We start from the raw sequence: 15,659 nt of genomic DNA, 5'->3' as shown, positions 1-15,659 counted from the left end.
TTTTTTTTTAATTTTTTTTAACGTTTATTCATTTTTGAGACAGAGAGAGACAGAGCATGAATGGGGGAGGGTCAGAGAGAGGGAGACACAGAATCTGAAACAGGCTCCAGGCTCTGAGCTGTCAGCACAGAGCCCGACGCGGGGCTCGAACTCACTGACCGCGAGCTCATGACCTGAGCTGAAGTCGGCCGCTTAACCCACTGAGCCACCCAGGTGCCCCTACAGGAACTATTTCTAAACTGAAGAGAAGTTCAAAAAGAAATATTACAAACCTTTAATTAGGATTTAGAAATAGAATCAGGTTTTGAGGGGAAAGATTTGTTTTTAATTATTTCTGTGAACTTCTTGAAATTCATAATCTGAATTGTTAGTCTAGAAGAACATATCTGTGTCTAATTCTCATGCTTGAAAAGCTCCTTTTAAGGAGCTAAAATTGTATTATATGTTCAGGGTATGTTGGTCTTAAAAAGGCAAGCCAGCTGCAGAAAGGTAAATGCTGATCTCTTAATCTGACTGTATTGGCTCTGTTCAGAAACCAGAAATGGACAAACAGCCCTCCAACCCTGGTACAAAGAAGCGCCCATCGTCACACATACCATGTTATAAATGGCCATCTTCTCCTGCAAGTGGGTGGCGCCCACCCTCTCCCATCAGTGTTAAGTAAGTAGCTTAATTGCAACTGTTCCTGATAGGTGTTTTACCAGGATAAATGTCACATCAGTGTTTCATAAAGGAAATAATGGTAGTATGCATTGTAAATAGGAAAAAATCTTCAAAAATGGACTGACTTCTGTTAGAAAATATCTCCTAGTACCAAGACATTATATTTTATGAAATGGCACATTATAAACTAATGTGTTTACTTTATTTGTACACATATCTACTACAAAACCGTATCCAACTTCCCCCACTAATGGTTACTTTTTCTCAGCAGGCAAATGCAGAAGAATCGCCCCCCGTCCCCATCACCTGTCAGGTCAAAACAGTCACAACCTTCCCTTTGTTACAAAGTAATTCCTGTTCAGCGTAACCTACTTGTGCAAAATGTGTTAGGCACTCTTGGAAAGAAAAGAGAAGCAGTTCCTAAAACCACTAGCAGCTCTGAAGCTGTGAGCCAAAAGCAGACGGTCTGTGAAGGTAAGTTCCTTCACTGAGAAGTTTATTTTGGCAACACGGGAAGTCTTAAGGTAGTTAGAAATGGTCACCTTTGTTTTATTCCCCAATTCTGAGAACTTTAGGGTGTAAGCTTTCTTTTGATGAAGAGAATTTAGCCAGTCATTGGCACACTGCTTACTTTTCCTTGCCAGAGCTTCTTCCCCCCACCCCCTTGTTGCGGAAAATCCATTTTTGGAACTAATGTTAAAAGTACTGATTAGATGAGTGCATTGCTGTAGGTGATCCCTAGGGGTCCCTTCCAGCTTTGATAGTGGATGGTTCTGTGAATGGCCCTAAGGTATTGTCCATCTTTGGGGAGAGCACATCTGGCCATATGTGGCTGAGTGGATTTCCATCAGGAGCTGAAGGTCCGTTTCCACACATACACCATAATGTGTCTGAGCAGTATGTGGGTTCCTAAAAGTCCCATATTGGCATTTTGCCTGTGACATGTTCTTAATGTCCATAGACATTACTTTATTTTATTTTATTTTACTTTGTTTTTTTGCCATTATTTAATTTTAAGTACACTAGTAAATTTTGTTTTTTGAAGGAATTCCACAGTGATTTCTTTATGACAGGAATAATAATTTTATTGCAAATTATTCATTCCTGATGTCTTAAGATCCTCATTTTCATATGTTATTTACTTATTTATTTTTAAAGTGATTTATTTTGAGAGAGTGAGAGCGCTTGGGAGGGGCAGAAAGAGAAGGAGAGAGAGAGAATCCCAATGTGGGGATTCGAGAGAAGCCCCGATGTGGGGCTTGAACTCATGAACCACGAGATCTTGACCTGAGCTGAAATCAAGAGTCAGATGCTTAACTGACTGATCCATCCAGGCACACCCCAATATGTGATTTATTTAAAATAGTCATCACATGGGGCACCTGGGTGGCTCAGTTGGTTGAGCGTCCAGCTTCGGCTCAGGTCATGATCTCACAGTTTGTGGGTTCGAGCCCCGCGTCGGGCTCTGTGCTGACAGCTCGGAGCCTGCTTCTGATTCTGTGTCTCCCCCTCTCTCTGCTCCTCCCCCGCTCATGCTCTGTCTCTCTCTCTCTCCTTCAAAAATAAATAAAAACATTAAAAGAAATTAAAAAAAAATAGTCATCACATGGACTGAAACATTACAGCATGCCCCCATGTGGTCACCTTATTTTACTGATAGTCTTGGTTTCTTTGGTTATGTAGTTAGCCACTTTATGACCAATCAAATATAATAACTCACTATTACCAACATTCATTTAAACAGTAGTTATTTAGTGAAAATTATGCACAAATTTCAAAATGTATGCTGGGTATGTTCTTGTCTAGTCAAGTATTTGTATACTTCATATAGACTGGGCATAAGTTTGTCTTCCTCTGTGTTCAGTGCGTCTTAATCTTTTTTCCCATAGGGTCATTTTAGGTCACTCTCAAAACAGCTAAACCAAAGTGGGAGTACATTATTTTGGAGCAAGGGGATGTTAAAAAGAAACAGACTGCTACTTCTGTTATTGGGAACGGGATTGAGGTTTTGAACAAAATCTGTTCTTTTGATCACTTACTTACAGATTGCATGTTATTGATAAAATCTGGACCATGTATATATTGAGTTTTTAATATTGTTGGTTGTCTCGCACCTCTTTATTGGGCTTAGAGGTATGAAGTTCCCTAAGCTAACTGTTTTGCATGTTGTGTTGATTTCAACTAGAGCCTAGTAGTAAAAGCACACCAGGGACTATGAATGCTGAGGAGGCAACAAAAATTTTGGCAGAGAAACGGCGCCTTGCTCGTGAACAAAGAGAAAAAGAAGAAAGACTACAAAAGGAAACAGAGGAAAGGTAGGTACCCTCAGGTTAAATGTATTATAAATAATATGAAAAATCAACGAGTAACTGACTTTTTCTTTACTGTGAATCAGAAGTGACTCCTTGCCTTCAGAACAAATGTGGGAAGCCTGTCTAGCAGAGAGGATGCTGGTGTGTAGGTAAATGGTATAGTTGTCCTTAGTATCTGTGCATCATGTGTCATTAAGTTGTACTGTAAAGATGCTTGAGACCAGAACTTGTGTCGGGGTCCCATATCTCGGCAGGAACATCTGGGTGATCATGCCAGACTGTTTCGGTTGGCATTCATTGGAGTCCACCCCTTTGTTTCAAAACTCTTTTGTAACTTTAGAATTTGTAAGCCTGGAAAGTATACTTCCTCATGTTTTGCTAGAGGGGCTTTCCAGTGACCTTTGTGACGCCTGAATCTCCTCAGTCATTGCTGGAAGGCTTTCCTGTGAGCAGCAAACCTCATGTACAGTTGTGTTCATTCTGATTCCATCTCAAGGTTTCTTTACCCTCAGTCTTAGAGCGCAAGAGGGGGAAGGGCAGAGGGAGGGAGGGAGGGAGAGAGAGAGGGAGAGAGGGAGAGAATCTTAGGCAGGCTCCATACTCAGCGTGGAGCCTGATGTGGGGCTCGATCCTGTGACCCTGGGATCATGACCTGAGCCAAAAGCAAGAGTCAGATGCTCAACCAACTGAGCCACCCAGGCACCCCAACCCTCACTCTTGAAGCTCACTTGATTTAGGGCTCTGGGATATAAACCTACCTACTGCCTGCGAAGAATAACTACAGTCCTGAGTTGTTTTTTAAGTGGTAAGTATTTGAAATGCAGTCACATGCTTTCAGTGTACTTTAAATGAGTTTGGAAGAAAGGAGAAGGGGATGTTGTAAATAGCAAAAACTGTTAACTGGAAGGCCATCATTCATCACTTCATGTAAACAGCTAATTTAACGTTTTAAAACCCCTGCGTACCCGTCATTGTGGATGGGGCTTTCCCCTGGGCACCACCAGACCCTCCTTTAAATTACATATGTGTAAATAAGGCCTTTTGGAGGGTCCCATGTGTCTAAAATAGTTAAGGAATGTTTTTCTTTCTCTCATTTTAGAATGCAGAGTGGCCCATTATTTGATAGAAATCTTTCTACTCCCAAGAGCTGGTTTCCCACATTTAAAAAGGGTGAAATTGGGCAAATTTTGTACAGTAACAACACAGAAAATGTAAGTTGTGTTCCTATACACAAGCAGTTCCACTATAAAAGTGCACGTCCAGGGTCACCTGGCTGACTCGGTGGAGCATGTGACTCTTAATTTCAGGGTCATTTTAAGCCCCGCGTTGGGTACAGAGGTGACTGAAAAGCATGTACTCCTGCAACCTCTGTGTGGTAGAGACCGAGACAAATACTAAGAATTGTTTAAATATTGTGTCATTAGGAAGGTGAAGGAAATGGCAGAGAAAGGAGTTGACACCCAAGGAGAAGAGTTCTCAAAACTCGAAGATGGACAAAGACGCGATGAAATGAAGAAAGGATGTACAGATCCGGAAGACCAGAAAGTGCTGCTACAGGTTTGCTGTATCCACTCTATCGGCGGGTGACCAGGTTCTAAAATTCAGTGGAAGCCCGAGGCAGCCTTTGTCCAAGAAAAGGGAGGACCAGATGCAGGCTTCTCTGGTTGCATTTTTCCAGCACAGTCTAGCCATTGCTTGGTGCTGCTGCAGGTCATTCTCAGCCACCCTTGGCACAATCCTAGAAGATTCTCCAAGTGCAACTGAAGCAGAAAGCAGCAAATTATAGATTAGTAGTGTTTTATTTTGTCTACATAAACAACATTGCAGCTTGGCTTCAGAAAATCAAATTGCTCACAGATTAAATGTCCTAAGTGAGTTTTTCTGACCCTGCATTCTGTGGCAACACTCACAGCCGCACTCCAGACACACTTCCAGCACAGATGATAAAAAGTACGAATACCCCTAAAAGTTCAAAGCCCTCCATGGGGCGCCTGTGTGGCCCAGTGGGTTAAATGTCCAACTCTTGATTTCAGCTCAGGTCCTGATCTCACGGTTCATGGGATTGAGCCTCGTGTCAGTCTCTACACTGACAGTGAGGAGCCTGCTTGGGATTTTCTCACTCCCTGGCTCTCTGCCCCTCCCCCACTCAAGTGCATGCTCTCTCTCAAAATAAACTTTAACAAAATTTAGAAAAGAATAAAGTCCTCCAATTTTCCAATAATGTCTCACCCATGCAAATTCAAATCACTAGGTAAATAAATCCACAAACTGAGCTCAGACTGTACTCAGTTTGAATTATTAACATAGTCCACTTTATATTCCATTTTTAGCCTATCCCTTAGTAAAATCAGGTATATGTTACATAAATGATTGTGTGCGTTCGCATTCCTCTAGAACTACCTTTAAGGATCCTTTCGGTGCTTTTGAAAGGTGTAAGACTTTTCAGCTCCTGTTGCTGTGTTCATGGATAGCTACATACTTTCAAACTATAGCGGCCTGGTAACCACTAATGATAACCCTGGGTCCTGGAGGGGACTGACATGGCTTCTAAATCCTCAAGATAATAGCCTAGTTTTGTGCATTTTAGCTAATGCTTTGAAAATTGGTAATTCATGAATGTTGTGCATATAGGTACTGTCAGTCAAAAGGTTACATTCTTTTATGCCAGATAACATTTTACTATTTAACTTTTTCAACTGATGTTCTTGGTTATCACTCATATATTGAGATCAAAATGGTATTTTTATACAAATTTTCTAGAAGGGGGACACCAAAATAAAAGCTGATGAGGAGGCTGACAAACGCAAGAAGGAGCACGAGAGAATTATGTTACAGAATTTGCAGGAGAGATTAGAAAGAAAAAAGGTACTCTTTCTGTTTTGGGAGTTTGGTTCTTTTTGGAAAAATGTTGGGCACATGATATCAAAACGTGTTCTTCAAAAATCACAAATAAGTGGTACGCTAGCCTCTGGTGGTTTTCCCACTAGAACTCTCTAATCCAAGGATCTCACCCTTCCTGCATAGAATGGTCTTCTCTTACCATACCTCTCCATCATGGACCACTGGTGACCATTACAGTGACACCTCCATATTCACTGACCTCTGGAAACGGAGTTCGTTTGAATAGAATCACTCCAGTCGTTGGGAGGGGTTGATGGAAGTTAGTGTCTTCTAAACTAGGCTGGAAATTGCAGCAGCTTGAGCAAAGGAAACAGAAGGGTGCAGGCTTCTCTGAAAGGCCAACACACAGGCTGTTTGTAAGGTAGGGCCTCCCTTTGTGCAACTTAATTGGCTCGTCTGGGAGCAGAGAAGGCCCCGGCCCAGGCTGCAAGGCCTCTGTTGAGAGATGGAGGTCGCCCTGAGGAGGCCAGAGAGCTACAGTTCTCCTCACCTTCAGGGAAGGAAGTGTGCACCAGGGAGAAATTTCCCTCCTGGGTGTGCGCTCTTTCCAGCAAGAAAGTTCTGATAGTGTCGCATCAGTGGGGTGCAGTCTTTTCATTAATATCTGCTTCACTCGTGGTCTATTCAGACTAAAGTACATTAAAAAGTCCTCACTGGTTTGCAGCAATACATGCTTAGTTTAAGTAATGGGTGTCTAAGTCTATGAACTTCGGAGTGAGAAGTCATTGGATCTGTGTGTTAGGATAGCTAGTACCCACTCAAGACATTTTCTGGACCGACTGAAACTGGGATTGGAAGGATTCTGGTGGCCGCCGTAGGGTCTCTTGTCTGCTAAGTCTGTGGCTTGGGAGCAGTCAACTGACACTGTCCACTTATGGGAAACAGAAGTAATCAACTTCTTCAGGACCACTGTTTTGTTTTTAATCTGTTTTCGTGTTTGAATTTTTATTTTCCTTTAGAGAATTGAGGAAATTATGAAGCGGACAAGAAAGACATATTCAAATACCTCACAGGTAGTCTATGCGTTCCTGCCAGCGGTGCCTAAGAATTCCTGTTGCTTCACCTTCTTGCCGACTTTTTCATTCTTGCCAGTCTGGTGGTAATTAAAGTATCACACTCGCATGTCTCTGATTAAATATTAAAGAGGTTGAGCATGTTCTCCTATCTTTAGCTGTCATGTTTTTTCTTGTGTGAGATGCTTATTCAGGTCTCTGCCCAAAACTTTTGGGTTGATTTGTCTTTTTCTCACTTGTAGTTCTTAAAATGTGGATGCCACTACTTTCTTGCTTATATGGACTGCATATATCTTCTCCCAGTTTATTTGTGGCGTGTCTTAATGCTGTCTTCTATTGGATAGAAGTTCTTAATTTGCACACTATTGAATCTATTAATATTTTTTGATGATTAATGGAGTCGAGTGCCTTTTCATCTGCTTTTTGGCCATTTGAAGATCTGCTTTGATGAAGCGCCTTATCAAGTCCCTTGCCCATGTTTCTGTTTGGCGGCTGGCCTCTTTCTTACTGATGTGTAGGAGTTTTTACCTGCTCGAGTTATGAGCCCTGTCAATGTGTAGGTATTGCTGTAGTTCGCCTCGTACTCTCAGAATGCCTCGTGCTGAACAGAAGTTCATTTTAGTGAGCTCAGATTCAGTGGTTTTTTTTTTCATTTATGGTAATTTTTTTCATTTATGGTATGCTTTTTGGGGGTCTATCTCTATACCCCAGCATCCTGTCTTTTGATGCATCTAAGACCCCTTTCCTCCAGAGTCTGTGCCCTTTACCCTTTGTGCAACAAGATTGATATTTTGGTTGTTTACAGTTCCCCAGCATGGTCATCCATATCCTGAAAATTCAGAATAGAAATGTCATTTCTGGAAAGTGCAGGGAGTCACCATCTGAAAGATCATTTAGCCCACTGGCTCAAGCAGCAGCCAAGAACTTTTTTTAGCTATTTATCAATCGTCCCTTCCTTGGCTTAGTTAGGGCTCGGAGCACACAGAGAGGCCACATGCCAGCCCAAAGCATTGTTCCTTGGCTCCCACCCTTGAGTGTCTTTCCCTAACTGAAAGACACAACTAGGGCCACAACTAGGGCCACTCTTTGGGGCCAAAGAGTTTAGATTTTTTATCTCTTAATTAAAATTAGGCAGCAGTCCGGCATGAAATCTGTTTTCTTTGAAATAACCAAGTGAGGATAATCGAAGATTAGATGTAACCATGACTTTTTTTCTCATCGTAGGCTGCAGAAACATTCGGTGACAACACATATGAGGAGGACGAAGCAGATGATGAGGACGAGTCAGAAAGCGACGATGACTCCTTCGATGACCTACATCCATCAGGTTTGCTTGCCTTTTGAGTTCTGTTCGTCACCATTTAAGAGTTAACTGCCTGGGTTCATCCAGAGGCTCCTCTGCTTCTGAGCTGTGTGGCTTTGGGCAACTTACTGAACCTCTCTGTACTCAGTCTTCCTACCTGAAAAAGGGGAAGTGAATGTTCTCTTCCTAGCGTAGCACGAGACTGCAATGGGATAATCCATGTAGTGCTAAGAGCACCTGACACGTAGGAAACTCTCAATAAAGGCTGCTACAGCAGCGACTGTTCTTGTTTTGCAGGTTGTGCCATTACAGTGTAGGTGGTAGCTCGTAACTGAATGTGAGGGTTACGAGCATGTCACAGCTCAGGGCCTCACATGGCATCCATGACTGATGACAGGTGGAATGCCACTTTCCACCTCACTGAGAAAAATAGGATTCCTGTCGTGATCTGAGTGTTCTCTGAAATGTATGGCAGATTCCCTTCTGAGTAGGAACCACTTTATGGCAGCAGTACTAGGAACTTGAGAGAACACTGTTGTCCACGTTTTACCCCACAAGTGGATATGAACACACAAGTCAGGCGTTCTGGGTACCAGGGATACAGACAGGAGGAGGTGCGGCCCCAGGAGAGCCTGTGGGGAGACAGACGTAGGAGCAGACGGTGACCCTGCCACAAGCTGGCCAGCCCGAATACGGTGAGCAGTAGGAGCAGGGCCAGGTGTAGGGTCAGCTCGGGGCGCTGAGGAAAGCTGAAGGTAGAGGGAGCCCTGGCATCAAGGCTAAAAGAACAGGCGGGGTTGGCGAGGTGGGCAGTCAGGAGGAGGGGTAAGAAGCATGCTGCCTGCTGCCCTCTGCCCTCTGGCCTGTCTTGCCCGGCAGAGGAAAGAGGGCAAGTTCCTGAGAGGTGGCCCCTTTGTGGTTTGAGGCCAGAGTGGGCCTGTGTGCCGGGTGGCGGCTTACGCCCCAGAATACTGCTGCATGGCTCTTCCTCCTGCCTTTATGTGGCCGGCCGTACTCCGGCCCGGCAGGATCATGGCCTTTGCCTCTTGTTGTCTGCATTGTTGAAACTCCAGTTTTAATCTTCTTCCTTTCTTTTTCCAAGCCTTTATAAATGGCATGGATTCATCCACAAAATTCAAAACACATTTTAAAAACATGAAGAAGAACACTCCCAAGCTGGTGTTTTTAGACGCCACTTCTGGCCAAGTCCATAGAGAGACAAAAACATTTTTTAATGGCGACATGAAAACCTTCAGACAAAAAAGTGCGAAAAACCCTTTGACTCAGGCGAAGGGTACCAGGTGAGTCCAGTGAGCCTATCAGAATACACTCGGTGGGAGTCCTACATGAGATTAGTGACTGAGGTCTTAGTTTGTACCAAGCACGGTGTCAAGCACTTCCAGAAACAAAGTAATCCCCACAGCAGCCTTGCTAGGCAGGGGTTATCATCTTCACTTTTACAGATGAGGAAACTGAGGCACGGAGAGATTACAGGTCTTAGTTGCCCAACATCCCACTGTTAAAGGGCAGAGCCCACATTCAAACTAGATACATCTGACTCTAAGCTGTGCTTTTGTGCACACTGGTTAGCATTTTCTCCTAAAATCAGGGAAGGGGGGGCACTGAGTGACTGCTGCATACCAGGCATCTTTTGCTGCTTATTTTAATTCTCATTGTGACTCTGAGTTCAGTATTGATGTCATTTTACATATGGGGAAACTGAGGGTCAGAAGTTTGGTTGGAAGAGTGGGAACAGATTCTTGGAAGGGAAGGCTCCCTGGGGATTCCCTAAAGAGACACTGAACCTTCAGGGCCCGTGGGAACACGATGGGCTGAGAGGTGCAGTGTCGGGCCAGCATGAGCGCTGGAGCTAGGAGAGCCACGTTCGTCCTCACTGCACTGCATGGTTGTGTCTCAGGTCAGAGTGAAGTAGGGATGGGGCTTCTGCATCCCTGCACACGCAGCTGCTCTTAGCCCTGCTTAGTGTTTGCTGAACCCTAGGACTTTGCAGGACACAATTTGGAAACCAGTGTGGTCTGTGATTTCCAGGGTCCCTTCCAGCCTTCCTATTCTAGGATTCTGAAGGTTAAGTTACTTCCAAGGCATTTCTTAGAAGTTAATTAAAGGATAAAGCTGCTTTCAGGACACAGCCTTGGTTCTGGGACAGTCAGGATTCTAACCCAAACCTCTCTTTCCAGACCATCCAGCAAAAGAATGAGCAGCCGAGCAACAAAAACCAGAAAGGCAAGTGAAACCAGCAACACCGTGGGACCTAACAAAAGTGTACATCCAGAGGCACAGGAGTGGATCTGTGACAAGATTGTTGACATCAGAGATGAGGCAGAGTCACTCATGTCCAGTATCCCTCCTGATAGCCGAAAATACCACCTGAAAGGTTCCATCACATTCCATCAAAGTCCCCAGATGCCTTTAGATGATGAGAAAAACAAATGTGTACCTCCTCTATTGGGTAAGGCCTCATCCTGTCTTCACACTGTTTGAAAGGCAGTTGGCCGTGAACCCTCCTGCTTTGGCTTTTCCAGGGCTTTCTTGGCACCTTGTAACTTCGGAGGTGCGACGGGAGACCGTGGTGGATCCAAACACTAGGTTGATCTCAAAGAGCTTCCATTAAGTTGCTTTTGAGAGATGGGGCGCCTGGGTGCCTCAGTCGGTTAAGCATCGGACTTCGGCTTAGGTCATGATCTCACGGTGTGTGGGTTCGAGCCCCGTGTCGGGTTCTGCACTGATAGTGTAGAGCCTGCTTGGGATCCTCTCTCCCACTCTCTTTCTCTCTGCCCCTACCCCACTTGCACTTTTTCTCTCTCTCAAAATAAATAAATACACTTAAAAACTTAAAACGTTGGTTTTGAGAGGGTAGATAACTTGATTTTAGTTTTTATGCCCCGAATTTCCTATCAGACATATAAAATAGGTTCTTTTCAGCCCCCAGTCCACAAGCTGCTTTACAGCATACAGGTAACCATTTAGGGCAGAGGTTAGTGAGGCCTTTGGAATTAGTCTCTCTCTCACCCTGAATTTCCAAAACCAAAAGGCCTTTGCTTTTCTTTCCTCAAGAAGCTGTCTTTGAAATTGAGAGGCAGCTTGGGCCTATTTGGGAGTTGGAGTCATGGGGAGTATTTAGTACAAGGGCACCAGTGTGTCAGCAACTTGGATTGGGGAGGGGGTTGCCAAGGGTCCCGGGGCCCACCCCGAAGGGAGGCTGAGGCCCAGTGGCTGTGCAACCAGCATCTTCTCTACTAATCTTTCTTTTCTTTTTCCCTCTGGTCAGACATGTAAACCTCGTGCAGCCCAGAGGAGGATTCATCCTCCGCTCTGGATTTCAATTGCTAGGCCCATCTCCCCACATTTCTCTGCCTCTGACTTGAACCTGGCCAAGAAAATGACTATCCAAGAAGGAGAAAAACATCAGTCACCTTAACACGTGTCTCAAAAGATGCGCATACCACCTTGATTCTTGCCCACAGCAAGGGTTTTGAGTAAAGACCTGTTTTTGTTTGTCTGTAGAAACCTCCGCTGTCTTGTTCTTGTTTTCCAGCCGGTATGTGTGAGTGTATACACCAAGGGTGCCTTTTTATCAAGTGGTAACTCTTGAGTTTCTAAACCAAGGAGTAATTTTCTCTCTTAAAATAATGCTTATTCTGTTTAACAGTTACATTACTTTAACAATTCAAAGCTGACATTTGATCTCATAGACGACTTGATGGGGGGTGCGAGGAACTCAGGATTGCTCACAAGAGCTTTGCTAGATTGTTTATAATGAACGGGAGGTTGCAAAATATAGTTATAAGTTCCATGTTACCGTTATGTATGTTTTTAGCTCTGCCATCACCGGAGCGCACAGGTCCCGGCACTCCCAAATGCCAGGGGTCCTAGAAAGTGTCGTCTTGGGACAGTTCAGCACCTTTTGTGCTTATCATCAGTCTTACCTTTTGAAGTGCACAGGGGGGTTTATTTCCAAAAACGTGCACTGTTTTTATTGTGCCTGCAGCACTATGTGGCTGTTGTGTGGTGGGGCACGTGTCATCCCCCCAGTGGATTTTGGCGCGCCATCTTTTTCTCCTCGTGCTCTCCAGTCCTGCCTTCGGTCTGCGCTCAGCCTTGGCACGTGGAGCCGGACTTGCTCGGCCTTCTCTAACCACTGGCTGCAAGTGAGTACAAGAGCAGGGCCATTCTTTTCTTTGGTCGCCGTGATAGGCGCGCATGCGCGTGCGCACACACACACGTACACATTTGCACACACGTTTGCATGCATGTGCGCACACACGCACACTGGGATAGCTTCCTGAAATCCATCAAATTCTGCTTAAACCAGCAACTAAAACTTGAATGCACAATAGTTGTCCTACTGCTGATGAGTTTTGTAGTGAATCACAAAGTTTCAAGCAGGCCCATGTTCCTTTCTAGCCACCGGTCTTGGATTAGTTAAAGGAAAGAATTATTCTTTCCGATTCCTTAGTTCTTTGCCATTCAGTGTACTGTACCAGTGTTACAGATAGAGCCTGGTGCCTTAGATTTGAAAACTATTTTTATACACTAGCTCTTTCATGAAGAAGGCAGAGACAATCATCCTAACAAATGAGTTTCTGGTATTTTTCTGCACAAATGTCACATGTTGGAACACTCCGTTATTCTTCTGTTCATATGTGTGCTCTGTGAAATAAACTTTGCAAATAAAACAAGTCTTCTTTTCACTATAATAACAAAAAAATATTGTTGCGTGGTGTAAAGGTGACCCCAATTGTTAACCAAGCTTTGAACACGGGCAAGAGGCAGTTCAATAAAAGGTAAGCAAATCCTCTGATGCTCCCTTTCAGCCACTTGGTGACTTGGTAGAGCTCCACTCCTGGGACATTAGATGTGAATTTTCAAATTCTGCACCTATTTCCAGGGCTCGTTACTCTGGCCAGTGGTGGCTCTTTCTTCTACTTGAGGCCAGTAGTTATCAACCATCTGTTTACTGTGGTGAAATTCACAACATGTCCCAGTCTGGTGGCATTTAGTGCATGCACGGTGTTGTGCAACCACCACCTGTACCTGGTTCTAGAACGTTTATCTCCTCCTCAGAAAACCTGTACCCTTTAAACATTCACTCCCCACCCCTCTCCCCCAGCCCCTTCAGGGGCATCGCTTTTGGTGCCTGCCATGGCGGGGAACACTTGACATCTTTGAGTGAGTGCACGCGCGGGCAGTGATTGTGCTTCTGTACACATCTGTTCGTGACCTTGCTGTTCCTGTACACAGCTAAAACGGATGTTCGGATCTGCCTGTAAGTGCTTAGTCTTCAATCTTGAAACGCGTTCTGGTCTGTTAGGTTTTTTGATCGGGCGAGGTCCTTGTTTACAGTCTGTGGGGTCTGGCGCTTAGGAGATGGTGGCAGCCACCCCCACTTCCCGTTCCGTATTGTTGGGCTCCACATCGGAGCTGTTGAAGCAGGATGTCGTGTGGTGTGCACACAACCCGAAACGTGGCCAAAGCTCCCTGTCTACAGCTCCGAGGTGGTGGCCGCCGGCATAGCCTTACCCCCTTGCCGTGGGCTGGTGCCCGGGCCTGTTAGGGGACAGGGTTGCTTCAAGTTTCCTTTCCTCTCTGGGTAGTCTCTTGGCATCTCTCCCCCTGACAGGTCCCTAACTTCTGCCAGCGGGTTCTACGTATGAGCATGTCTCCTACGCCTGTGTCATCTTGCACAGGTACGAAGCCTTCGAACAGCTCTGACCCCTGGCAGCCACCGCGGTGCAGTATGGGATGCTGCAGAGGGTGGCAGATGGACTCGAAGTCCTGCGTCTTAGCTGAGGTGGCCGTGAGCTTGCTGTGTGGCTTCGCGTGCATTTTCACGTGAATTTGTGCTGCGGTCTCCGAGTGCCCTTTTAGTCCTGTGGAATCACGCCTCGGGGCAAGAGGCAGAGGATCAGGAGGCGAGGCAGGAACGGCAGCAGGAGCCAGTGCCAAGAAGCAGAAGCCTGGAGGCAGGCCGGCCGCCACATTTCATCAGGGGTCTGTGCCCTGTGGCCCGCTGGGTGCCCCGGGCCCCGCAGGCCTGGCTCGTTGAAGCAGGCCCTGGAGAGGCCACCTTGCCGCTGGTCTCCCTCTCCACCGATCCAGTTCCAGGGTTCCTGGATGGGTACGTCCAAGGGTTCCCCCAGTCTCGTAATAACTGCAGTTACGTTTACACGTGCCATGATGCCAGGTACTTTATTAGGCATCTTTTTAAAACCCTGTGAAGGTGGGTATCCATTTTTACCTAGGGGGACACAGACTTGTGGAGATTGGTACTTGTTCAATGTCGTACAACTAGGAAGAGGCAGAGCTGATGCCCAAATTCAAGGCTGATTGTAGAGGCGACACCTCATCCCGCTTCGCGAGTGGGAAGGGTCTTGTGGTTCATATGGTAGGTAATATGCCGTTTGGGGCCGGAGATGAAAATAATTGCTAACGTTATTTGAGTGCTTTGACCAGGTGTCCATCGCCCTATTAGGCATTTGTATTATTACCGTATAATCTGCGTGTGATTCTGGAGGGTAGGAATTTGGTCTCATTTTACAGGCAAGGAAACGAACTGAGTGAGGTTAGGTGAATTTGCCTGTGGTCTCAGTGGCATAGAAAATGGCAGAGCAGCTGGGATTTGAACCCAGGCGGTCTGCTCCAGAACCCACCCTGTTGACCACAAGTAGGTGCGTTCTGGAGATGCTGATCCCCCTGGTTATGAGGGAGAAGAGCATTTTCTGATTAAAAGTTGTCAACTAGGAATCTCCCCTCCTTCCTCCTGAGTCTTAATGGGTCAGTCTTCAAATGAAATACCGAGCAGAAACCGGACAGTTTCCTCACTGTGATGCATCAGACGCTGCCCCTACCCTGGGGGGCTCACCATTTCTATGGCAACGTCCGGTCATAAGTGATAGGCTGGAGATTTGTCACTCAGCCGTGTGACCTCAGGTAGACCTCTTAACTTCTCTGAACGTCTCTCATCTGGAAAATGGGGACGATAGTGCCAGTGTTGACTGTGAGGATTAGCTATCTGGGGCGGGGAGTGCTGGCGTAGGGAAGGCAAAGCCAAGTTGGCCAGGGTGGAGGCTGGAGTTCTTGTGCTGGTGGCTGCAGCTAGCGGTGTGGCTTTTTTTTTTTTTTTTTACACGGCAGAGCTCGGCCCTGGTGTGGGCTGGGGTTTTGCAGGCCGAATGGGATAGGAAGGCCAAAGGGTGACAGGATGGAGGGCAAGCACAGAATCTGGGGTGGCAGGGGAAGAGGAGAGCAGCCACGGTGCCCAAAGGCCCACAGTCCGCTGGGGTGGAGGGCACTGGAAGTGTGCTGTGGTCTCTCCCCGAGGAGGAGTCCTGAGTGGAGTCCCCTCTCCATCCCAGGCTCGTCCCCTCTGGGCCCTGTCCCTTGCCGCAATCTCAGTGACCCAGCCTGCTTCCGGGGGGTGGTGTGTCAGTTCCCCACCCCACCCCT

At 45.9% G+C, this 15,659-nt stretch overlaps 1 protein-coding gene across 9 annotated transcripts in view; it reads left to right on the top strand.

Annotated features, from left to right (window-relative positions):
* The window catches only part of MAP7D3 (MAP7 domain containing 3), a 32,979-nt gene extending 20,087 nt beyond the window's left edge, over nt 1-12,892 (top strand). For 3 of the 9 annotated variants that reach the window (XM_047082018.1, XM_047082020.1, XM_047082015.1), the window contains 9 exons: nt 533-660; nt 932-1,137; nt 2,849-2,978; nt 4,400-4,532; nt 5,736-5,840; nt 6,836-6,889; nt 8,114-8,216; nt 9,295-9,493; nt 10,391-10,911. In XM_047082018.1, the coding sequence (XP_046937974.1) occupies nt 533-660; nt 932-1,137; nt 2,849-2,978; nt 4,400-4,532; nt 5,736-5,840; nt 6,836-6,889; nt 8,114-8,216; nt 9,295-9,493; nt 10,391-10,694 (1,362 nt within the window). In that variant the 3' untranslated portion in view covers nt 10,695-10,911. Of the gene's footprint in view, nt 1-532; nt 661-931; nt 1,138-2,848; nt 2,979-4,399; nt 4,533-5,735; nt 5,841-6,835; nt 6,890-8,113; nt 8,217-9,294; nt 9,494-10,390; nt 10,912-11,481 lie in introns of those variants that run through there. The other 6 variants (XM_047082024.1, XM_047082019.1, XM_047082017.1 and 3 more) reach the window with 5 other exon arrangements.
* The last annotated feature ends 2,767 nt before the right edge of the window (nt 12,893-15,659 follow it).

This window comes from Lynx rufus, unplaced genomic scaffold (genome assembly GCF_022079265.1).
Source record: "Lynx rufus isolate CCGP_SWC_20201006 ecotype Redwood Valley unplaced genomic scaffold, mLynRuf1.p SCAF_19, whole genome shotgun sequence".
NCBI lineage: Eukaryota > Metazoa > Chordata > Mammalia > Carnivora > Felidae > Lynx > Lynx rufus.
Note: the sequence above shows the minus strand (reverse complement) of the source record. Positions and strands in the feature narration are given on the sequence as shown.